The sequence below is a fragment of the Trachurus trachurus genome (genome assembly GCF_905171665.1).
Source record: "Trachurus trachurus genome assembly, chromosome: 1".
Classification (NCBI taxonomy): Eukaryota; Metazoa; Chordata; class Actinopteri; order Carangiformes; family Carangidae; genus Trachurus; species Trachurus trachurus.
The window spans coordinates 11,189,471-11,215,309 of NC_139891.1; the positions used below are offsets into that span (position 1 = coordinate 11,189,471).

General features: G+C 40.6%; 1 protein-coding gene across 3 annotated transcripts; it reads right to left on the reverse strand.

Annotated features, from left to right (window-relative positions):
- Window positions 1–850: 850 nt before the first annotated feature.
- On the reverse strand, window positions 851–24,357 carry gne (glucosamine (UDP-N-acetyl)-2-epimerase/N-acetylmannosamine kinase). 3 transcript variants are annotated; one of them, XM_083981954.1, is made up of 14 exons: window positions 24,236–24,357; window positions 9,704–9,775; window positions 9,406–9,554; window positions 8,816–9,062; window positions 8,293–8,500; window positions 8,041–8,193; window positions 7,610–7,822; window positions 7,272–7,359; window positions 6,851–7,061; window positions 5,680–5,809; window positions 4,877–5,098; window positions 4,225–4,407; window positions 2,877–2,993; window positions 851–2,447 (listed from the first exon to the last, which is right to left on the reverse strand). In XM_083981954.1, the coding sequence occupies exons 2-14, from the start codon at window positions 9,755–9,757 to the stop codon at window positions 2,212–2,214; spliced, it is 2,211 nt and encodes a 736-aa protein (XP_083838080.1). In that variant the 5' UTR covers window positions 9,758–9,775; window positions 24,236–24,357; the 3' UTR covers window positions 851–2,211. The 3 variants fall into 3 exon arrangements, with proteins under 3 accessions (XP_083838080.1, XP_083838081.1, XP_083838079.1); XM_083981955.1 differs by lacking the exon at window positions 24,236–24,357 and adding an exon at window positions 23,879–23,964; XM_083981953.1 differs by lacking the exon at window positions 24,236–24,357 and adding an exon at window positions 19,763–19,912.
- Window positions 24,358–25,839: the final 1,482 nt, after the last annotated feature.

Below are 25,839 nucleotides of genomic sequence, written 5' to 3' on the forward strand. Positions count from 1 at the left end.
TCAACTTTTATTTAAGTTTGTCATTAGATCATACAATTTGTCAAACACTTGCTGGGTCTTTTGGGTTTCTCTCTGCCACTCTGGCAACACTTGTTGTGCCCAGTCCTTAGCCCTAGTCTAATGTCATGGTGGTTAATTATTAACATAGATAGTCTCAAAGAGCTCAGGTGACAGGCAAGCACTCACCTGACCCAAGGTTCAAAGCTGGGAGCAAATACAATGGTGTACATCACAACAATATCAGTGTGTGATTCAGCACTTTAAATGTTTTAATGAATCATTGGTAGTACAGCTTTTCAAACCAGTGCCACTATAACAAAACAATGAGAAAGTCTTATTTTTTTCTTCTAGCCTGAGCCATAAGAATAATTTCCATAGATATCATGTGACATCACACAGCGATTGCAGCACCATCTTGAGGACCGACTTACAACAGGCCGTCTATCTGTCGCCTCCAAATAATTGTACATGTCTTTGCTTACAGATTTACATTTTTGCCATGACAGAATTGTAAAACTCATGTGACAAAGTTTTCTTAGTCTTGGGACATACTGTAAATGAGGACAGGAGATTGGAATAAATCATGAAAAAGATAAAGAGAGAAACTGTCACAAACTCAACTCATATAATGTATTTCAACTTTTTTTTTTATGACAGTTGTATTTCAGGGATAAAAATTTACATCAACAAAATGAATGAACAACATAACAAAAGTTAATGCATAACTTGACTCTTGAGGTTCACAGTTCACTCACTGATAATCCAAATTATTAGTGTGAAGGACAATACTAAGTTATGAATAGACGCATACTGATTTCAAAAAATGGCAGCAGGGAAAGTGGATGTATGATTCTTTTTTTGCAACTTTGCTGGAGGTTCAGCCATGTAAGATATCTGGTATAGTGCAAAAGCCAACATGGTTGGTTCCGAACGTGAAAGGTTCTTTTTACGAACATTTTCCCCATATACAACGCTGTGTTACTTACTTAGTTCAGTCTGAATATCCAGGACGGACACACAATTTGCACTGAGAAATGTTTCAGGCATTGTTACAGAGAAAAACATACAATGGGAAACTACCTCTGGAAATAGCAGCACAGTCAACCTCTTGACTTTACTGGAACCACATACAGTATTATGTTCCAGACTGTAAATGAAAAGATGTGATTTGAGTTGCAAGTCGCATGTTTTCTGTGCACAATTAAAACTACAATGCTGCGAAAACAAAATATACCATACAGTTGGTAACAGTGAATACAGAGATAAAATATATCTCTGAAAGGCAAGAAGAAAACTTGCTTCTGGCAAAATCTTCATAAGGTTTATTTATGGTAATGAAGTTTAAAAAAGCTTAACCTGATTCAGTCAAAAGCTTCATCCTAAGATGCCCATCCTAGTGCAATAGCAATAAGGCTAAAGTAGCTACTGCATTCAAATTATATTAATATAACCCACTATGGATTTTATAATAATGATTTCATTTATTACCTTTAAAACTCCCAAGAGCACCAACTATACTAACCTTGTTAAAGCACTTTTGTTCTTAACACCTTAAATAATATAATATTAAAATATGGAAATGTAACATCAGTACCCTTATTTGAAAAAGGGATGTAAATCCATACTCCCTACAAGATTTAAAGAAAAGTGAGGGTAAACAGTTTGAGAGCGCGGAGATGAAGCTTCAGGCGCAAGTCTCAGCAATATTTTTGGTCACATCTGAAACAAGCTTTCCATTTCTTTACAGACTTTTTCATTAAAAACTATATCATCAATGTCAGCACGTCCTGACCTGTGTGGGTCAATTTGCCTTGAAGAAGTCTATGTAGTTTTATTACAGTTTTATTATAAATATGCTTCATTGAAAATGAACTGGGGCTTCATTAAACCTTGTGTTTATAGGTTTGAAAGACAGGTTGGATTTCTGGTCTGTGCAATGGACCCACTTCACACATGCAAATATCTGGGGTATAATCAGTCCAACAGCTGACCCAGAAAAGGCATGATTCTCAGGCTTGAGAATTTGATTTTTCTTTTTTGGATATAACTAAAACTGTTGTTTTGTTTGAAAAAATGTGTCCCAAACACAGCCATGGCACATCGTCTTTCAGTCTTTGAATGTATCCCTTAGATATGCTTATGTATCTATCTGGGCAGTACAGGTTCTACTTTCACTTCAGCTTTGTCCTTTCTTCATATTGAAGGACTCCTTCAATATGTCCTTCTGGTTGCATAGTCTAACACCATACTAGCAGCTCCAAGTAACGCAGGTTCCTCCAGGTCTGATGTGACAACTTTGATGCTCTGGGCAGAGAACAAGGCTCTTTCCTTGATGATGTGCTGCACAGTGGTCTGGTAGTAAGATGCCAGAACCCCAGACAGAATCACCAGCGAGGGGTTCACTATGTGGAGGATGTTGACGATGCCCACACTGAGAGCTGTAGAAGCTGCAGAGGGAAAGATGAATTATTATAGATAGATAGCCTTTATTGTCCCATGGGGAATTTTTTTTCTCACAGTCCATTGAACATATTACACACGGTGTACACCACCAGACCTAACCTTTTATTAAGAAGAGCAAAAGCAAAAAAGCTTACTTCAGGCACTCCGACGAGTCAAGGAATTTTCTTTAAGGCATATCTTCTTATTAAAATATAAGACGCCGACCGGTTTCGACCTGGTCGAAACCGGTCGGCGTCTCATGAAGATTTTTCAACTTCATGAACATGCACGTATGTTCCCATACCAAAGTAATAAGTTGTGTTTGGACTTCTTCCAAGTTAAATGAACACATTGTGCTGTTGGAACTAATTAAACATAACAAACAATTCACATGGGTGTGTGCGTGTGAATGCGTGTCTGATGTGGGGCCTCACCTTTGTTCAGAATGGCATCAGCTTTGGAGTTCCCCAGTCTGGCCGCGTTGATTAGGTGGGCAGCAGTGATTGGCTCTGAGAGCTTCATATCCATCCCCTCAACCTTCAGCAGGTCCTCTTGAGAGACACATCAACACAGGTCAGATGTTTTGTAGCCTCAAGTATGTGAGTGATATTATATTGTCAAGCCCTTTGAGACATAGGTGTGGTAAGAAGTTCATTTTAATTAGTCCATGCTATGTTCCCCTCATCCGGCTAGATTTACACATGATTAAATCCTAAACTAGTAGGGGTGTCAACAATAATCGATTCGGCGATGCATTGCAATGCGGGACATGCACGATTCAGCATCGATGCGGCAACGTGCCATAATCGATTATGTCTTATTTTCTGGCCTCAAATAAAGTTGTGAAGTTTCAATTACCTCCGGGGGCGTTTCCGGAGCAACGACATGCGCGTGACATGCGCAGCCTGTAGCTACATGCTAAGCAATTAATTAATTAACGCTCGTGAGTCCGGCCGTGTTGGGTCCGGGACTCAACAAGCCGGTCGGGTTTTACCGTTACTACAGGCAGTATCAGCATGCCCGTTCATCACCAATAAACACAGTAGAGGAGGGGGAGTGACTGAGCTCAGGCTGGGGGGTCTCTGATGCAGAGAGAGAGAGACCTGCCGTGCCGTGTAAAAACAACAACAACAAAAAGTGTCACGACTTCCTGTATCTGGCCCTTCAAAATAAAAGCCCCGTAGTCTTTCATATAGTTCAGTCATATTGATTTTGAGTTAATATTGACAAGACACGGCTCCAAAGGTTTGTTTGTTTTTTCCTGCGACCAATCGACCAATGAAATTTTGGTCGGCTAATTTTTGGGGGCAGCCCTAGAAGTGATTTATGTTTTTTTTTTCAGGTTTGAAAATCCCATATCCAATACCTGTACCATTCAATTTTATTTTATTTAATGACATTTATGTCAAAGATACAGGAGAGTGATAATACACACATAGCAGCCGATAAAATCTGTTGTTCAATATCTCATGACTGATGAAAAATTTGCTGTGTTGTGTGCAGTAGAATTTTGATGCATTGCAATGCATCGTAGAATCGAATCGAATCGAATCGTTACCTGCTGAATCGTAATCGAATCGAATCGTGAGGGCAGTGCCAATGCACACCCCTATAAACTAGTACGGTTGGGTGGTTTGTTATGATGTTAGGTGTTGGCCGTGCCGTGAGAAAAAGCTGGCAGAAAGTTAGTGATGCTGTGCCAAGCTGCGTCACTCACATTGGCATTACATTCCAGGATCTCCAACCCTACTTTTAATTACTGTAGGAATTTCAAACACTTACCGTCATGCAGCCTTTTGGCCTCTCTCTGCAGAGCCATGCCGGATGCGTAGGCCTCTATGCATCCGCGGCTGCCACATGAACACTCTGGGCCTTCTAATGAAACCATGATGTGACCGAGCTCTGCAGCACAGAAGGTACTGCCGTGGATCAGTTCACTGTGATGGATAATACCTCCTCCAATACCTAGAGACAGATTCACAATTCACAAACAGTTACTTTCACAGACTCTTGGGACTATTGAGTAACACATCTTATTTAATAAAGGAACTCAATAGAGGAATGTAACCATTCATCGGAATGGTTACAGTTAATTTTTTAGGCCACATTTTGAAAAGATACTGAAAGACGGTTAAGCCAAAATTAGATAAAGATATTTTCTGAAAATTCTGTGACTGCTCTCTGGGTAAAACTCTTTACTTTTCAGGTCACTCTTCAACAAAGTATGATTATTATTTTATTATTATTATCATTATCAAAGGCCATTATCTAAGGCACAGCAGCCAGGCTGGCAATGTAGACACGTGTGACAGCAGCATCAACAGTGTGACTTTGTTGTTGTCTTCATGCACATATAAGCGGTGTTACACTAGTTTTAGCCGATTTGCTTTCGCTAGCTTCCACAATCATAACTGGTTTGCTGCTGCTTGCTCACCTGTTCCTGTGATGATTGTGACAAAGTTCTCCACTCCTTTGCCATGGCCAAACTTCCTCTCAGCCAACGCAGCGCAGTTACCGTCATTGTCCACCCAGACAGGGAGGTGCAGGGCGTCGGAGATGGGTGTTCTCAGGTCCACTGATGACCATTCCTGGATCAGTTTTGTCGAGTGTAGGACCACACCTTCTTGTGGGTTTACTCGCCCGCCCGTGGACACTCCTGAAATGATGATGATGATGATTATAAATGAATAGCATCATGTCAGTTTTTCCATCAATTGATGTGAGTGTGTGTGTTTTAGGGGTGTCCTCGACTAAGGATTTTCATAGTCAAATCTGATTCATCAGATTTTGCCCATAGTCGACTAATCATTGAATCATGTTGTTTTTTCCGCCATTGACTCATGATCTCATTTGCGACTTTTCCCACTCCAGAGAAAAGAGCTAAAGCACCCGAATAAACAAATTCTTCAGTTGGCATTAGATAACAGGACATATCCCCGTCCATCCTTTTCCTGATCTCACTCATTAGGCTGCGTGCACAGCATCCTTGCTGAGAGTGTAGCGATGACGAGTATGAATGTGTGCGGTGAATTAATGAATGTTGTCAGGCATTTAAAACAGGAAGTCCACAGTGCTGTTTGTTTTTTGTTCGTTTGTTTTTGTGTGTGTGGGTGCTGCGCAATCGATAGACATAAAAAAACAAAGAAATCTCAATCTAGAATCTAAAACCAGATGTTCAGCAGCAGGGAGCACCCCAATCGTCGGCTATCCGACGTCACCTCTACTGTGTTTACATACCAACTCCGAGTATTCTGCAGTTGAGGGACACTGCATCCCGCATGGCATCAGAACACATCCTCAATATGAGCTGCATCCTGTCCTCAAAGGTCTTTGGATTTGGCTGAGTATACTTCTTCACTATCTTACCCTGGACAGAGGGAGGGAATGTGACAGGACAGGACAAGGTAAATGGAGTATCAAGTATGCTTAATGAATAATTACTGGAAAATTGAAAAACATGGCGAATCATGAAGGGAAATTATTACCTTAATTTAGTAGCACTTATCATCACGAGAAATAAGTTCATAAAAATGATGTTAAAGGGATACGCCAACATTTTTTTCGTGTCTTGCCTCACTCCTGAGTCCATGACAAGCAGACAGACACCATCCTTTCGACTGTGCGTGCAGTAACGAGGGAGAGCCCGTATCGGCCGTAATTAGCTTAGCTCAAATGCTGGAAGTGTATCGGTAGCGTTAGCCTGCCTCCACCTAAAGTCATCAGAGAAACTCTTCAGCAACTCTAAACGGACCGATCTTCGTCTCAGAGCTGACAAAACTCTCCGGTAAGGCATCTTGAGCGGTCAAATGCCAGTAACGGGACGAGATCGGTCAAAACGGACGGTTCAAGCAAAGGCGGTTTATTTTGGTTCAAGCTAGCTACATCGAGGGTAGGTTAGCTTCCTATTTCAAAGTAAAAGCACAAATTCTATTGTCATGGTTTTCTGTATGTAAAGAGCAACGGGTGTTTTATTTTGTGAAAGTAACCGGAAGTGCGTTGGTCACAACGGCTAGCTTGAGTACCGCTGAATTCGTCCGAACAAAATTGTAACTAGCTGGTATTTAGACAAACGACACACTGCTGATCTAAACGGCTACTTTCTCGCCTTAAAATGTTTGAAATGTTGATAAAGTGATATATTTACAGAGTTTAGAGCTAAAATGAAATCAGCTTCTGACTGCTCATTTCGGCTGGGGTAGGAGGCAGGCTACCACTACCTATACACTTCCAGCGTTTGAGCTAAGCTAATTACGGGCGATACGGCTCTATCTCCCTTGTTACTGCACGCACAGTCGAAAGGATGGTGTCATGGACTTGGGAATGAGGCAAGACACGAAAAAAAATGTTGGCGTATCACTTTAAACCCAACACACTGATATCTCTCTCGGTACAAGTCTGCACAGCCTACCTCCATGCAGACGATCGCCACTCTGAGATTGGTCCCTCCCAGGTCGACGGACAGGGCGCTCTGTGTTTCCAAGATGTGATCGATATCCTGAGAGATGGAGTCTTTCACCGTGGGAAAACAGAAGGTCTTCTGGAGGGGCTCATCCAAGTCAATGGTACGTAGAAACTTAAGAATACGTGGCACTGCGTTGCCATCCCCATAAATCTTAGAGCTGATGGAGAAGAGATATACACATTAGTTGATGTCATTAACTAAACTTAAATAAAACTTAACTTAAAATCACCTGAGAGCAAATTAGAGCACATATTGGGATAAGGATACCATTACTTCATCAGTACAGGAAAAAAAGGAATACTGGACATACAAGAGAAAAAAAAACACCAAAAACCAATAAGACACACAAGAAGGACATTGGTCTTACCAGGGGTATCGCTTTCCAAACTGCAGCTCCAAAGCGTGGTAGATCTTATTGTGAGTATCAGCATCTCTGACATGTAAAACATTTTCACCTGGCGGAGAGTAAAATCTCATAAACACAGTTGTTGCAACAAACATTCATTCATATCTTTATTGCAGACTCATGGTCCATTTGACGGAAGATAAAAACAATAATGTTTTGTTTGGATAACTGACATGATGAAATTGACACCTTGGCACCATGTTTGTCTTCCAACGAACATTCATAACTCAACAGTAAGAGGACGAAACTAGATAACATGACATTAACACAAAGGGGATGCAGGGTAACAGGTTCCTCACCTGTCTCTCTGCCAGTTTGCCTTGTTCCCAGGTTAATGACAGGCGTGCCAAAGGCCCCAGCCTCTCGCACGCCACAGCTGCTGTTGCCGATCATGCAGCCGGCGTGGCAGACCAGCTGGATGAACTGCTCAAAAGGAATGTGCTTCACTGCTCGGAAATTCGGGTGCTGCTCAATGCCCTTTTTCCGCATCACACGCACCATCTCCTTACTACCTGTTTATGTGGGAGGGGGTGCGTCAGAAAAACATTCAGTGGTTAGAGGGAATAGAAAATGGTCTCAGACCATCCCCACTGTGGATAGTTTCATCAGTTCAGCTATTAATCTTAATTATCCTATATCTATTTTGACAAAACACTCACATATAAAGGAAAACAAAGTCTCTAAAAACAAGTGGGGAAAGTCCCTAAATGGGCCAAAAGGTGAAACTAACCGGCATCAATGTTAGGGAAGAGGATGAGGGTCTTCTTGTTAAAGGAGATTAGGGCATCCAGCATCAGTCCATAGATCTTAATGGAGTGCTGGATGTCTGTGGTGACAGGGTGCTGCAAAGCCACAATATAGTCTTGCTCCTGCACCTTGTCACCTGCAACATGAACAAACACACCACACATCACATACAAATATACACACTAACACCTCCCACTACATTTCTGCCCAAATGACTCTCTGCATCTCTGCATACCCAGCCAGGCCTTAATAATATCCTTATAGTCGTCTCGGTGATGAGTTGCCAGCAGCTTATCATATGAAGGGCAGCCAGCCAGTAAGATGCGGGAGTGGTCCTCACACATGGCGATGAGGTACTGCTCTGCCCGACGTGTGCAGCAGGCATGGTAATGTGCCAGTTTACTAATGGCATGGCGGATTGAGTCATCAATTGTACCACTCACCTGGGGGGAAAAACATCAGGATGAGAAGAGATATTTGAGTTATTTGTTATGTGGTGACAATTACAGCAAATTTCCTGCAAACTGCAAAATGCTTGAAGACCCTGCATTTTATCAATCATCTGACATTTGATGGGATATGTTGTACACAAGAGCACTTCCTTTATTGCATTCTAAAAACGTAAAAGTAAAAAAGAGTAACGGCATACTGAACATACATGCACTGTCAATGTAGTGTGAAATAAAATTCACGGCTACATTATCACAGTAGGTCTCGTTTACACCAGTAAACACCACTCCACGCATGAGCCTCCTCACCTCTCCGCCCTCCAAGTGAAGTATTCTTATGTTCATTAACGCTGCTGCCGTAGCCAGAGCGAGTGCATCAAAACGGTCACCGTGGACTACCAGGATGTCAGGGTGCAGTCTCTGCAGAACATCAGGGAGCTTCACCAGCGCCAGCCCAACGCTCTCCACCATAGCCGCCTCGTCCTCTCCTCTCACAATGGTGTGCAGCTTGGAGCCGATGTCAAAGTCATCCTGCTCAATCATACGAAAAGTGTTCCTGTGTAGTGGGATATGAGGAAAACAAACAAATTAAAGGAAGAACTTCGATAATTGTGGATAGTTTCATGTTAAATCCATCTCAACCCAACCACAGGGAGGTATACCAGGCTTGCAAGGGTTGGCAAGGTTATGTCCAGGTTGCACGTAGGCAGCACTGAGGAACTGAGGAGGTGTTAACATCAAATATTTCAAGAAGGTAAGATCGTATGTATCACATTTAATGAGAATTCACTGACAAGTATCTCATTTTCATTCCTGCATTTCTGTGAACCACAAAAAACCCCTCAAAACTCATAACAGGTTTCCTCTAAATGTCTTTATCTTGAACCAGTTGCTCTTACCCGTAGTCATCAATGAGATGCGAACCAAGCACCACAACTTCAAGTTCAAACTCATCAGGATGGGATTTGATCCCAAACATGATCGGGGCCAGCTTGGAGTAGTCCGCTCTGTTGCATGTCGCCACACACACTCTCAATCTCCTCTTACCCTACAGCAGAAGTGAAACACATGACACCCGCAGGCCATTTGTATAAGAAACTCCATGAATAAGTTGTTCATTTTAACACTTTAAGAATGCATTTTTTTATTAACACATACTAAGTTTACATTCATAAGGAGACAAAAGCACAAACATACCTGATTGAGCTCTGGAACCTTTTCTCTCTCCATTCTTTCTCTGCCTCTTTGCATTCTCAGATAGTAAAGCTCCTACAAAACAAAAACAGAGGAGACTATGAGATCCAGTAAAGAGACTGTGAAGCATAATATTATCCATTACCTCTAGGGCTGTCACAATCGTGAAATTTTAGTAGCCATAATAATTTTAATTTAAATGTCTTTTTCTGATCATTTTATGCCACTGTTACCGTATAAACCTAAACATAGTAATACACTAAACCTTATGAAGAAGAAGAGCCATTATTGGCTTTAAACACTGAAACAAATACATAAAAAATGCTGTTTGCCTTTAGGCTTCGCAACTAAATCGATGTCAGCAGATGCTCATGGAAATGCCATCATCTATAATATATTAGAAATTAGGCACCTTGAGAACAGTTTGTGGTGCTCCACTCATGTGGCATTAAAGTACCATAGAGGAAGAAGGGGTGTAACACCGCATTATGTAATAATTTTTCACGTCATTAGGTAAAAACGCTGCATTTTATATAATCTGCCACATTTTGTAATAAAGATCTTGAACGCAATATGTAATAAACTTTGCAGCATTTTGTGATAAGTTGTTACATTTTGCATCAGTTGTTACAAATTGCTGGTGTCACACTTTTTTAAAAACGATCGGCCCGCGGGCATTGTAATCTCATCGGTTAACAGGTCGGTTATCGGTCAGAAAGAAAATTCAAAATGTGCATCCCTAATTGGGAGTCCATGTAGATATTCATATAGGCTACTCGTGCCACACATTGGCGGGTGTTGGTGGTTTATTACATAATGCACCAAATTATTACATTTTCTTCATAAAAAAGTATAACACCTGCAATTTGTAATAACTGATGCAAAATGTAACAACTGTGTTCAAGATTTTAATTACAACATGTGTCAGATTACTACAAAATGTGGCGTTATTACATAATGACGTGAAAATTTATTACATTATTACATAATGCGGCGTTAAAAGGGTGCACAACATGATGATGTCAGAAGAAATAGTGATGGAAATATGACCATTGTTGGTTTCATCCAGCTGTTTTTTTTTTTTTAACAGATCATTGGAAACGATTTTAACAATTGTGCAAAAATAATTGCAGTAAGCTCAAATAACTGCAACCAGGCACTTACGGAATAACTGTGACAGGCCTAATTACTTCCAACCAAAACCCACCCGCAGGTCATACTCACTTGGGCCTTCCAAATATTCAGATGCTGAAGCATGAAAACACAACAAAACTATGCTAAAAATGTTTTGTATTTCACATAAATAACACATGCTATCACATTTTCCAGAGGTTCAAAACATGCTGTAGGACAGTGCTTTGCATGGCAAGGCAAAAGTCAAACTGGAACACTGGTCACATGGCAGAGGAAAACAGATTGGAAAGATAGCTCTTCACTATACTAATAGTTCACTATTAATTTACTGGTTCAATTACAGTAGAGCTTATTCGCAGACGTGAGCAAATCATATGACAATGACATTAGCCCAGAAATGGTGTAAAAGATGCAGTGGTGGTGGTAAAAGTAGGCACTGGTGAGCCTGGCATTGTCACATCAGATCTATCAAACCAGATACCAGAGGAAATAGTTAACACTAATGCACCGAGTGCTCAAAGTAGAAAAAAGAGAAGTAAACCGACCGGTTTCGACCAACATCAAAACCAGTTATTGGTTTATAAGCCGGTAGTCGTTTCTTTATTGGTTTATGAAACGGTATGCATCTCTCTATTGTTTTATAAATCAATAGAGACATGCCACATAGACGCGTCTCTCATGCTTCATAATTATGCCCTGAGGAATAAAATGCTTTTTTTAACTATCCTTGGCTCTAGCGAGCGAGTGCCTCAAGCAAGCCTAGTGCTTTGTTGTCCACCCAACACATAATGTAGTTTGTGAACATTCCTGAGAATGCGTGTTCTTTCCTCTGTCCCTCAGTCATTTGACTTTTGTTGTCTATAGTAGGGATGTACGACAACTGTAGGTAGAGATAATTATTGGCCTGATATTGGCTGACAATTATCGGCCAAAATATACAGAAAAGTCTGATAATGATGATGACATTACTAGAGCTGATTATAATTAGCCAACATTGACTGGATTTGCTCATATTCAGTCCGTCTGCCCCCTAAATTGATTTGAAACAATAATAAATGTTGATTTTTGAAGTTACAATGTCAGTTATATTATTTGGTAAAGTTAGAGACAGAGCTATAATGTTAAATTCATCTTTACTCACTACATCTTAGCCTTTCTTAAACCTCAGGTATGTATATAAACTATTAAAAATGTTATCAGCCATTGGTATTGGCATCGCAAGCAGGACGTTATTGGTTATCGGTATCAGATGGAAAAAAGAGAAACCCTAGTCTATAGCGTCACTGACCAAACAGGTGCTTGCACACACTAAAGTGACAGGTCTTTGGTGATCAAGTGATAAGCACACAATAGCCTGTCTCTGTGTTTACTGACTTTTGAGATGCACATCAGCAAATGACGGAAGATTCACACATGGGTGAATACCTTACAAAAGCAGGATGTTTAAAACTGGTTCCGATCACAGTTACCGGTAGTCTCTATTATGTACTCTACTGGGCGTTGAACACACATGTAGATAAAACTGATAGGGTAAATATGCACTCCCTCTATTATCTGTTTCCGCATTAGTGGGCAGGCCAAAGTCACCTGGAGGTTGAGGTTGGGGCACCTAGTTGTCAAACAAGAATCTTTAGATTTTTTCCACACAATACAAAAGCACAATGAAATGTGTTCATTCTCAGGCACCAGTGGTGATACTTGGCTCATCTCATTTGGACTGAAGGTCACTTGCTGCCCTCTGCTGCTCTAAATGCAGCACGACAGCTGCAAAAGCTGCTTAAACATTCAACGTCTACTTCTTGTAAAAAAAAATACAAATAAAATGATTCCTTAATTGACATTTATAGAAAACAGAGTCAGTGTATGTACGACAAGCCGATGTGATAAATCATAGGACCTTGAAATTCCTGAGTGGATAGAAAATCAAGGTTAGATTTAGCTGGGCTGAGCTTTCTTTCACTGCTTTGCATTTCTGGGAATAGAACGAGAGGGGTCACTGACATGGGGAAGAACAAATAAGGATTTGTCCCTCTGTGGGACAAATGTTATAGTATATTCCATCATGTTCATGGTGTGATCCATTTTTTACCACAGTCCATGCAGCTTGTAGTCTTGTCTTCAAGCTCAAATTCCTAATCCCTTCTTGTTTTTATTGTTTGCTATTACTTTCCACTACAGCTTCTTCTATACATTCCGACATGGTAAATGGTAAATGGACTTGCACTTATTTAGCGCTTTTCTAGTCACTTGGACAATATGCCCAAGGACACTTCGACATGCGGACTGTGGGTGCCGGGAATCGAACCTCCTACCTTCCGGTTGGTGGACGTCTCTTAAACTATAGGGATTATGGCAATAGGCGAATTTGCCAATATGTTAATATTGCTTTAAGATCATACTGTATGACAATCCGGTGACTGTCTTTCCCTGCCCGCAGACAAGTCCCTCATTCCTTACATGAACTACAACTCCCCATTTCGTGCCAGTGCCAGGGCTTGTTGGCAGTGATTGAACTGAAACTTGTAATCAGATGTCCAATCTAATATCTTAGAATGTTTGCATGTTTTAACATAATGAGCTGTCGCATTCATCTGCAAAGTCGATCGTACAGCAAGATCATCCATGATATCCTCAGATCACCCAGCCCTACTGCTTGAGATCATCACATCAGATATACAGAATTAAAATGTGAAGGATAAACAGTGAGTAGGAAAAGAAGACAAAATAAAGACAAAAAAGGAGAGTGAGGCCACAAAAAAAGGCTTTCTGACTTACATGCGGGTTGGTACACAAGAAGCCTATATGATTTTCCATCCCGTGCTTAAACCACAGCTTTTTGCAATCCTTCTTTCCTTTATTTTTTAAATTTCTCTCTTACCCAACCAACATCAAAACTGAGGCCATGCATCAGCCAACAAGCAGCAGCAGAAGGGAAAAGGAAGAGAAAGAGGTAGAGTGACACATAAATATAACTGGGGGAGGTGCTAAACCAGACCACAGATGTGCCACCAAATTTCACCACAAGTACGATACTTGCGGTACCGTAACGCTTTTTTTTTTTTTTGCCATTTGTCACAACAAATTTGTTGACAGGACACTATCTTTATTTTTTTTTTGGATGACACAACAGTTGTGGTCATGCGTTCTAATCGTGGTCACGAAAGAAGGTTATGGTTAGGAAAAGTTAATAAACACAAAGATGAGTTATCATTGTACTGGGTACTTGTTTGGTCTGAACAAAACTGAAGGCAATTGCGCCGTGGACAAGCACGAAAACACAAGCGTAGCCTATGACGCACGGCCGCATTGAAATTAATGGGTCATATTTCCTCCATGCCAGACGATGTTGTGTTGCGGTTGCCGCAGAGACTGTTTGTGGGGGATCACGTTACCACCACTTGACTGAATCCTGCCCACTGATTGGCTTCTGAGACACGAATTTGGTGAACAAGGACTGCGCCTCTCCTTTACCATCTATTGTTTTCTTGTTGAGTATACTCGATAATAGAAAATTCCACATTGTCAAAACAACACGACATCTAAGTCATCTGAACTGAACATTAATTGGATTTTCCTACCTGCTCCTTCTAGACCTGGTTCATGTCTCAAGAATTAACGAACAAGTGGGCATGTGACGTTTGTATCATTATTCTTGAAGGCTCTTCCTAACCACCTCCTTACAGCTAAACCGGTATTTCAAGTAAAAGAAAAAAATATCTGATATGGGTGATATTCGGCTGAATGCTGCTCTCACAAGAGAGAAACCCTAGACATAGGGACCCAGTTCTCTGGTCCACAGTTCATACGTGAAATGGCTTCTATCTACACTTGCATACATCAGACTCCCACAGATAAACCCACAAAAGAGTCACAGTAGAGCTCTGGCTGTTCCTGTGGTAACAGCATGTGTAGTGTGCATGTCTTCACTTTACTGGTCAGAACAGGTTTGATGAATTTGCATACCTTGGTGTTGATTGTTTTGGCCCGATGTCAGTATAAAAGCCATAAAAAAAACAAAAAACAAATGCAACCAACATGAGCTGCCACACTGGAAACACAGGAGTCTTCCTTTACTGACTTTGGCCAGGGTTCTCTGTTTATTTAAGGTTCATTCCAGGGTTCAGGGACCTGCAGGCCTCTTCTCTCCTCAGTTTACCCAGAGAGTTCAAGGTAACCCCTCCATGTTCAACATGTTTCTGTTAGCATGTTCTCTGCTCTGTCTCTCAGTCATTTGACCTTTGTTGTCTGTAAACATACTGACCAGACAGGAACTTGTGCACACCCAGGTGACAGGTCTTTGGCAATCAAGTACACAAAAGGCCTGTCTCTGCTTATTGTCTGGTGAGACGTGAATGATAAGAAATAATAACAGTGTTTCACACATGGGTGAATACCCACCAGATGCTTTCAATGGATTTTCTTTACACTATTCACTGATCTCTGTGATGCATTCTATGTTCTTGTGTAGTACGTAGATTGATAGCATGTACTCCCTCCTTTATCTGTTCCCTGATCAGTGGTCGGGCTAAGGTGACTTGACAGGTAAAGTTGAGTGTCACCAGGTTGTCAAACAAGAATCCTTGTTACCATTATGTTTCTAACTTTTCATGCAGCTTTTCTCACGTTACACCAAAGCAAAAAAAAAAAAAAAAAAGCTTTGGGGCGTTTTGGTTGGTCACACTAGGATAAAGTCAGTAAAGCTGCATTCTATTCAGAAGTTCAAATAGGCATTATTTAACCTTCAAAGGTTCAATGCTCATTGTCAAAATCTGCCCTCTATAACTCATACAACTACATTCATCTATAGTTGGAGCTGAAGGCTGCCTGCTGTCACCTGAGCGAAAGCATCATGACAGTTGCATAAGCCAAACTGAGCATTCAACAAGCCCATCCAACAGATCTAAACACTTATTTGGATGGAATTTCTAGAACACACAGAGACTTATTGTATGCATAATGTATACCAGAGCCAGTGTGGTAAACTCCAGGGACCTCAAATTCCTGAGTGGATTGAGAGCATGGAATTCAAAATATACTCCCTTAAGTTAGATTTAGCTGGGCTGTGTTTCTCTCCTTTGCATTTCTGGGAATAGGAATGGAGGGGTTACTGATGTCAAAAAGAACAAACAGCAATAAAAAAAAACAGGGTCCCCACTGTGGCACAAATGTTAAATTCCATCATGTTCTCCATGGTGTGATCCATTGTTTACCACAGTCCATGCAGCCTGAGGTGTTGCCATACAAGCTCAAATGCCAAATCCCTTCTTGTTTCTATTGCTTGCTATTCTTTGCATATCATATTCTAATTATCAATTTATTTATTTATTTGTTTATTTAACAGGGACAGTGCATGCCTCTCAGCCGTACCAGAGTTAGCTACTAGCTATATTTCATCTGTAGTCCCATTGAATGATGTGTAAATGAGTGCTACATGTAAACTCACTGTGGATGGCATCTTCGTCATAATAATATCAAATTAACATCACTGCAAAGGAGCAAAGTCAACTATATGATGTCCTATTTAGACAGAAAGGAATGCAAAAATAAAGGAGTAATACTTTTTAAACTTCAAATATATCAAGCCCTTTGATGTCAAACAGATGTCAAAGGCCCGTGCTCTGTCATGTGAGTTCAGCTGCATGAAGAATGCTGCCATAGGGTGAAAGATTTTAGCATTAGATTACATTGTTTCTGCCATGATGTAGTTGATCTGTACTAGCTTCAAAAAAGCGCAACACATTGTGGCACTGCTCAGGTCAAGGCTCCTGACTTGAGCCAATCTGTTTTTGATACTCATGAAGTCATGCCAGGTCACTGGGATGAGACGCCATAACACGACTTTCAATCTGGGCTTTTGTTACCATTTGTTTTATTCAGTGCATAGATGGAGAAATCCGCATTTGTATTCTGAAGCAGCTCAGCTCAGGCTTGATCAGTATTCCAACGTGCAACCTAGTGGGTAAACGGACTGGCAATTTAACATGTTGGTCTCGTTACACAATTTACTTTACATTTCGCGCCACAACAGATTGTGTGTCTTCATAACAACATGTTGCAAAATTTAAACCCGCAATTAGAACCATGTAATAGCTATTTATTCTGAAAAGAGGCTAGGGTGGAGCAAATCATGGAATGAGTTTGCCAAAAACAACATATTGATTTATATCCACATTAAGCAGTCATTTAAGATTAGGTAAGAACTCCAACTCAGAGTCTCACAATCTTACATTAATAACTTAGTTAATGAGTCCGAGATGAACTAGTACCAAATAAAAAAAGAACAAATGGAAATTCAACAACAACAAAAAAAACTCTACTGTACTCTACTGAACCATGTCAGTGAAATCTTCTCGTATCAAATTCAACATTAAAAAGAGTTATTATACAATTGGTTAAACAATACCTAGACTGATTTAAAAAAGGGCCAAGGTTCTTGCTCTGCCAAAGCAAATTGGTTTTTTTCTTGGTAAATTAGATGTAAATTGGGGAATAATGTACTGCATGGCAGAGGCAAGAAGTCTTTTGGGCTGTTAGGCGTGGCCTGTTACAGGCAGCATTGAATCTGATCATCTCGCTCTCCCTCCTGCAGGAATTGAGGTCTCAAATTGAGTTAACTTCATAACAAGTTTGGAGTTGCCTGCAATAAACAGGACACTCTGTGTGTTATGGTATGGTATGTACATGTTAGCAGAGTGTTGGCAGCAGTAAAGTGCCGTGATCAGACCAGCTGGGCCAATGAAAGAAAAAAAAAATCAACAAAGGACAGGCAGGGAACCAAAACAGCTTAGGATGAACGCTTAACATCTGCATAAGGAGTGGGTGCTCTTTCTCAGCATCTGCATGTTTGTAGTAACCCAGGACAAACCACGCAATGGCTCCAGAGAAGACCTTTACATCACCTAAAGACCACCATAGCTCCTTCTGCATATTTAGATAGTGGAGGTAAAGGGCAGGATAATCAGTTGGTTGTAATCTGCAACCTTATTGTTTGACATGGGTGGGAAATCTGGACAAAAGACAATGTTTTGTCATCACAATCTGAATCACGTGACTGTTGACTGGAAATTATTTGTGCCTTTCTGCTGCTTTGACGCTCCTTTTGGATGTTTGTCCACCTTTGTCATCTGTTCCCAAATTGTATCCAAACCAATTACATAATTGGTGCCTCCTTCATATGTAGCAGTAGTTGAACGGAGCTGTTAAACAGCTAGCCATGGGGCTGGTTGGCAGTGACTTAACTTTTGCATTCAAATTAGGGATGCACAATAACTCTTTTTTTCCCACCCATACAATAACCGATCACTATCCCCTTCTCATAACCGATGACGATACAGATAACCGATACCATTTTTGAATTTAACATTATAGCTATGCCTCTGATTTAACCAAATAATATAACCAACATCACTACTGTAATTACATAAACAACAACAGTTATGACTCTTCAAAAATCAACATTTTGTATTGTTTCAATTTAGAGGGTATTTCAGGCCAATAATTATCCGTGCCAATACTTAGTTTATCCCTAATTTTAAAGGTGTTCAGAAATGGCCGTTTGTCCTGTTTGTCGCGCCTCCTTCCATGAGATTTCACGAATTGCCGCACAAGTTTACCTGAGTGAGGAAAACAAATTTGATTGGTCTGTATCGAGCGGGCGGGATATTCAATGTTTGGGGCAAGACCAAGCACGATGTGTGTGTGTGTGTCTCAGACGTTTGATTGACGGATGAGAGATCCAATATCAGTGGCTGATGAATCGTGAGCAACGTGACACATAATTTGTGTGCCTGCATTATCCAATGCAGAAAAAAAATACCACACTTTCATCCCGGATTTACTTGAAAATAGAATTTTGCACAAAGTTTGGCCTACAACGTCTGATAGATGAGTTATTAGCCTATTACACTAATGTAAAGACCCACAGTGGGCTCAAATTACATTTTCTTTTCTGGACACCTTTAACATGTACCGTAGCACCTTTCAAAGGCATGATCTGTATAGTAGATTGTATGCCAAGGTAAGACCATCCACAATAGTACAGGGTTGTCAGATATCCCACCAGATTTCACTAATAAGGGCCTACAGAGTGCACACTGGTCTTAATAATACACATGAGTGTAAAAATATGTTAACTATTTCAGTTGGCAGTTCAGTTCTGATTCTACATCCCTGTCTCACTCACATGTCTTTGTTTTTTGTTTACACAAATTTGTGGCAGTCTTCTTTTCATTCATAGTGGTGCTATGTTCCCCTTTTCAGGCCACCAGGAAGTTCTGTTTTTCAGCTGTAGTTCTTTTAAATAATAATTATTCTATCAATTATAAATATCAAACTATTGTTTTAATAAGTTGATTGTCTTCTTGACTTATATTTTTGTTATTTATCCTCCTCATCATCCCTTATTTTCCTCATTATTCTTAAATATAATCAGACATATAAACTCACAAATGAGTGAGAGTTAGTTAGTTTGTAGTCTTTAAACACCAAGTTCAAATGTATGCTACTATGACCATATGGTGTGAGACCTTTAAAGATGCAACATCACCATGTGAATGCTAACTTAGCTAATCTGTGTCAAATAATCGGAGCAACACTCATTCTTTGCTGATGTACCTTTCTTCAATGTTCATGTGTCAGGTCATACACACACAAAACACCTCTTGGACTGAATCTTGTCATCCTGTCAGAGCTCATTCATCACACCGTTACATTTATTCAAGCATGATAACAGCATCAGCAGCCAGTGTTATGGTATGGGGTAGGTACGCATGCAAAAAAACAATGGCTGGGATGACACAGCAATGGAGGCAGGGATACTGAGCGTAGAGAATAAAGATACATGAAGGATGCAGTGCGAGTATGAAAAGAAGGATGGGAAAATAAGGCAATAAAAAGGAGAGTGAGGGAAAAAAAGACCATCTGACTCACATGAGGGTTTGTACACAAAGAACCCGTATGCTTTTCCATCCCACGCCTCAGTGAATAGCCTCGGCTCTTTTTCCAATCCTTCCTTTTTTTCTCTCTTTTTTTTCTTAAATTTATCTCCTTAGCCGAGCCGCAACAAAAGGAGGGCATGCACGAGCCATCAAGCAGCAGAGGAAAAGGGAAAGGAAGAGAGAGAGCGGTAGGGTGACACAGACATACAGCTGGGGGAGGAGCTGAGCGAGAGCGAGGTTGGGCTGTTTAGGCTTAAAGCCCACTGTCGGCTGAGTGGTCAAAAGAAAGAACATGTGGCATCCTGCCAGACATGCAGCAGTAGCTGTAGCAGTCTCAGCTGTGGCTGTACTATATACAACCTCTGGCCATATCTACCTCTAAATGACAAATGTCAGAAACAATATGCTTCAGATTAAATCTGTTGAGATTCAGAAAATAATTAGAAAAAATCTCTGGTGTGATCTTCAAATTAGACGGTCTTGCCTCTTCCTCTACTACACCGAATTTCATAAAGAGAAACTCAAAGTTACAGGAAACAATTCCTTTATATCAGTGTAAAGGAATCATTGTAATGCAATGTATATTACAGAAGCATGTTTTTTTGTCTTTGAATGATGCAAATATTGAAAAAAAAATTGTGAGAAATAAAAATTTCTGCATTTTGGATTTCTATATGGCAATACAAGAACAACATGGCACATTTTGGAGGAGTTAAGGTATCCAGATAGGTGCTTATGGTATATCCAGATCTGCTGAAATTCAGTCTTTACTCATATCTGTAATACAACATCCCTGTCTCTATTCAATGTTTGAGAAGTCCAAAAGTCTCTATTTGCACCAAAATCAAATTTACAGGATCCTCTGTGTTGGCACTCACTTTCACTGCATCAACAGACAAAACTCATTCAAATGAAGTGGATGGTGGCTTTTTTCCTCACATGGGGCTCTAGTCAATCAGAACATGACATGAGCATTATAAACTCAACATACAGGGTGATAATAGATGCAACAACTCACGGATCCACCTCAACACACTTTATAATGAATTACCATATTTTACTTTCCACAATTTGGTTTGAATATATCATCAGAACTGTAGGTCTATCACATAAAGTACACTAAACCTCTCAGATGACTCTAAAACAATGACAGTGTTTATACTGTAGCTCGTGATAACATGAACAGTTTTCTACTGTAGCCTGTGATAACGCGAACAGTGTTCTGTGTTGGGAAATGCACTTTTATTAAAGCAGAAGTAAGCGGAATGTTTGAGTTAATATAAGTCTTAAATAGTTATATCTTCCAACAGCAATCACTTATATAGAGTGTTTGGTCCGAAACACGGGTCTGTCAGTCACTCTGCTGTAAGGCGAGGAGAAAACTTTCCTTGTATCCTACAACCTTTATCCAATGAGGAGAGAGAACGGCATAAAGGGGCGGTCCTCTCTGTGTGTGCAGCCAAGGGATGCGCGTGAATGTGGTGACGTAGGGACGAGGGCGGGGACTGCTAACTCCATCGGCTGACAAGAAGTTAGCCAAAACGACCGGATCGCTTACTTCTGCTTTAATTTCTAAATAAATGCACTGTAACTTGATAAAATAAATATAGAAAAGCTACAGCTTTATATCAGCAATCGCTCAAAATGAGTTTCAAAATACTGGCACATTAGATGTTGGCAAAAATCCAATATTGTGCATCCCTAATTGGCATGTTAGTTTTATTTTACCATCCCCATCAGTCTCTACGGCTACGTTCACACTATTGCTCAATTTGGATTTTTTGCTCAGATTGGATTTTTTGTTTGGCTGTTCACATTACCATCTAAAATGTGGACTATATCAGAAATCGAACTGACCCGCATGCGCAAAAGAACAGTAACAACGATGCCAGGCGCCGCACGCTGAATCTGATTCAGTACCACATTTGAAAGTGGCCTGAATCTGATTTGAAAATGTCAGATTCAATGCAACTTGTGCTGTTCACAATAAATTGACTTTACTTTACTGTCTGCTCCCTCATGCAGTGTCTGTGTAATGTCTGAAATTCAGACATAACCGGTTCTATTCATACATTGGCCATGGGCCAAATGGCCGATGTATGAATAGAACCGGTTAATGTCTGGAGATTAACCAGTGGGCAGAGGGTCATGTTGATAATTAACCCAACCACCATCCCTTGATTAAACCGGTATCTTCAACTACTGTAGATGACAAAACACAGGCCATCTCCCATCGACTGGTGCATGCATGAGGATCAACTCTGGATGTTGCCCAGACCCAATTCTCTGTTCCATGGTTCCTTAGTGAAAATGGTCTCTATTGCATACAAACTCCTACCGATAACTCACACACAGTTGCATGTAACAGCCTGCTTGCCCTCACTTTACTGGTCTTTACAGGCTATCATAAAACACAGACCTTGATATTGTGGCCACAGATTAAAAAAAAGCCATAAAAGATCATCAGCTGCCATATCTGATACACAGGACTCTGCAATCAATAACTCAATTTAACAACCGTTCTCTGTATATTTAAGAAGTTCAAGGACCTGCAGATTCCTGTTTTCTTCAAGGTAACTTTATTTTACCATATTCTTTTCCTCAAATTAATTTCATAAATATATAGACATAAACAAACTGGGGAAAGGGCAACAGAAAATCACATAGCTAGACGTTGGCTACGGTATAATGCAAACAATAAAAAAACTAAAACCCAACCCCGGCAGAAAACTAAAAAATAGAAAACAGCCTTGAAGGCTTTAAATTTATGAAGCCCGTTTCCATGTCTTCAGGGAAATTCTTTCTGCTGGAACAGTTGTGTTAAACATTCAGGATCCTTGAGTGTTGCCCTTAGGGTATTAAGTTTACAGTCACTTTGAAGAGAAGCTGGAAGCACTTCAACCATTTTAATCACTGTGTCGCTTCCTCCAGGGCGCCTTTCTGTGGTTTTTCACTGTCTATTGTTTCTGTTGTTATGCATTTACCTTTAAACTCTCTGCATTTTAAATGTGACTGCAGTTGATTTAAATATTCAAACATATATATATAGCAGGACTCCATAAACTCCACTGACAGATTGTGATTTATTCAATTAAATGATCAATTAATTCAATTGATAAGCCAATCTCTTTAATCACATGGGAGAAAAGCACAATATTTGATGTATTCTAACTTGAGTTACTGGAACAATTGACTAAATGTGAATAGCTGATCAACTTAACTTCGTTGAAGCAATTTTTAAGTGAAGTCTGGTGAGTATTAGGCTAGTACCCATGATGGACGGGCAATATGCATTTACCATCTCAATAAGATGGATGTACAGTGGGACACTAGTGGCTAGTCACTGACAGTGTTGACAGAGCAGTGACACCATGATTCACAGAAAACAGGTAGGCTAAACATCAAACTAGACGAAAATTGATAGTGTTCAATCAATGTGGACTCACTCCAATGGAGCAAAGTAGAAAACAAAGTAATGTGCTGAATGACTGTGAACTTGGACTATACTATAAGATAAAATGACAGCACTACCTGTTCACATGTAAGGTCTAAGCAAACTCTGCAGGAAGTCTTATAAGAAACAGCTAACCAACCTCTTTGTGCCAGTCTTCAATAGGAGCGACTACTCTTCTCAGGTCTCTCATAAAAGCTGTAAACTTTTGCTGTTAAGAATTTAATGCGACTCCTCCAACACGCTGGCCCATAGGAGATATTATCTATATCTAGCATCTTACAGTAGGGTAAATTGTGTAGCACTTGGGCAGTTAGCTAGTTGTAACTTTCTCGGTTTTTGGTGTATTTTAACGTATTGGAAAACACATTAGTCGTCATTGGTGACTAAAACAAACACACGCTTTACTGCAGCCAGAAAAGTTTGCTGGTTAAATATTCATGTAGTGACCAAGTTTAGTGCGAGTAGTTTAAGACGAACACACAGGGACAGCATCACGTCAACTTAACTTCTTCTTTCTTTCTATTTTACGGCGGTTGGCATCCAGCTTTTTGGTGCATGTCAACTTAAATTTTGTTACTTTGTTGTTTTTGTGTCCGAACAAATGTCTCGGATAATCGACAACCAACAGTATCCAGAGTTTATCAAAGCTTTTACCTTAGCCACGGTAACAATGTTTTGCTAGGACTTACTGTCCCGTTAGCAACCAAGCACGGGGAGCAGCAGCGACACCGGTGCTGCTGCCACCATCATCTCCACACGCACGCAGCGCTTTGTTGCCACAGTTTGGGACACGTTGCCCAGGTCACCCCACACACACACACACACACACACACACACACACACACACACACACGGACTGAAACGTGCTGCAGCGGAGTAAAAGTTAGCTAAGGTTAGCCGATGGACTGGATGATGGCACCCAAGTTAGCTCAACTCCTCAGTCCCACTCTCTCTGAGTCTGACCGTCTCTCTGTAAACACCGGAGCAAACTCCGCAGGAACAAACAGTTACCTTGAATTGTCCAGGTGCGCTGTGCTCTACGCTGAAACCATCGATAGTCACATCCAACTCTTCGGCTTCTGCTTTCGCTCTACAATAGTTATCAGTAAACGTAAGGAGGGGGGCACCGTGGGGGTTCAGTAGCAGAGAAGAGTGACGTCAAGTTACCGGAGGGAAGCGCAAGAGCCACACCGGAAGTACGCACTTTGGACCTTCAAAATAAAACATACTACGGCAAACGCTTGCATTTTCAGCATGGAAACGTGTGTGTGTGTGTGCGCGCGCGCGCGTGTGTGTGTGTGTGTGTGTGTGTGTGTGTGTGTGTGTGTGTGCGCGCGCGCGCGTGCTTGCGTGAGTGCGTGCGTGCATGTGTGAATTTTATATTTATAATATTTTAATTATAATTTAATGGGTTAAATAATTATTATTGGCCTGTTTCTCTTTTTTCCACTCATAAGTAAAATAATACCAGTAGACGTTTTATGGAGTGCATTTACTGGTGTAGAATGAATTATGAATGTTCCACCCAGTAAGAAAAAGAGTCTCAAGATAGGTTAATGTTCGGGATTAGCAAACTGGAGTCCATTGTGATAGCAAACCTATTTCAAGTAGTCGTATCTTTAAGACTTGTAACCTGAAACCAATGAAAATTAAAAGGGCTCTTATTGTGTTGAACAAAGACGGAATGTGAATTGCTTTATCTTGGCTAGCTTTATGCTGCTGTAAAGCCAGCGCTCAGATACGTCAAATAACCTGGCAACAACGCAGATTATAACGGAAATACGCATTACATCCAAGTGTATGTGTATGTTTATGATCTCACACTCTTGGACCCAGTGGTACAGTATCACTATCACACACTCATGCTGGACTGATGAAAAAAAACTTAATGTTTTTAAGTAGCCTATTGTTACTGTAACAATAATAGGCTAGGCTATAATGCAGCTAGGTCAACACAATAGACCATTATTTTTCTTAAACCTAAATTCAAACTATTTGTGACATATATTTGCAGTGTATGAGAGCATATAGGTATATGTGTCTGAAAACAGTCCTGTGAGAAGGTTATAGTGATTTGACCTTGAAGAAAAGGTATCACAAAGGCATTCCTGGTGTGATCTCAGTCTTTCACATGGGGACGTATTAAGACTAAAAGGGAATATCAGAGCAGAACCAGTGCAGAGCAGAGTAACTACACTGCACAGTAGTGATAGATGTGGCGGCGTTCTGTCTCAACTGCAGCCCCTAATGCCTACTGCTATTTTATAACTGTGCTGCATTGCAGGGCTATTTCCCCCTACAACCAGGAGTGGGGTTGCATAAGAACTGACAGCATCATGGTGGTTTGGAGTCCTGAGAGGGAGCTATAGCCAGATGAAGGAGATTTAGGGTTGGGATTTGCCTAAAGAAAAAAAGAATAGTTAGCAAAGTTTGTAGGACTGTGGGCTCAGAAAGAAAGAAAGGGAATCAGATAGGAGAGTGTTGACAGATCGATTGTTAGGTGAGTGTGTGGAGGACGGACTGAGATGGGGTAAGAGGAGGGGGTGGCCTGGGGGATGAGTCAGAGGGAATGAGAAAGTGTATGTCTGTTTGTGTGTGACGCAGTAGGACGTGTA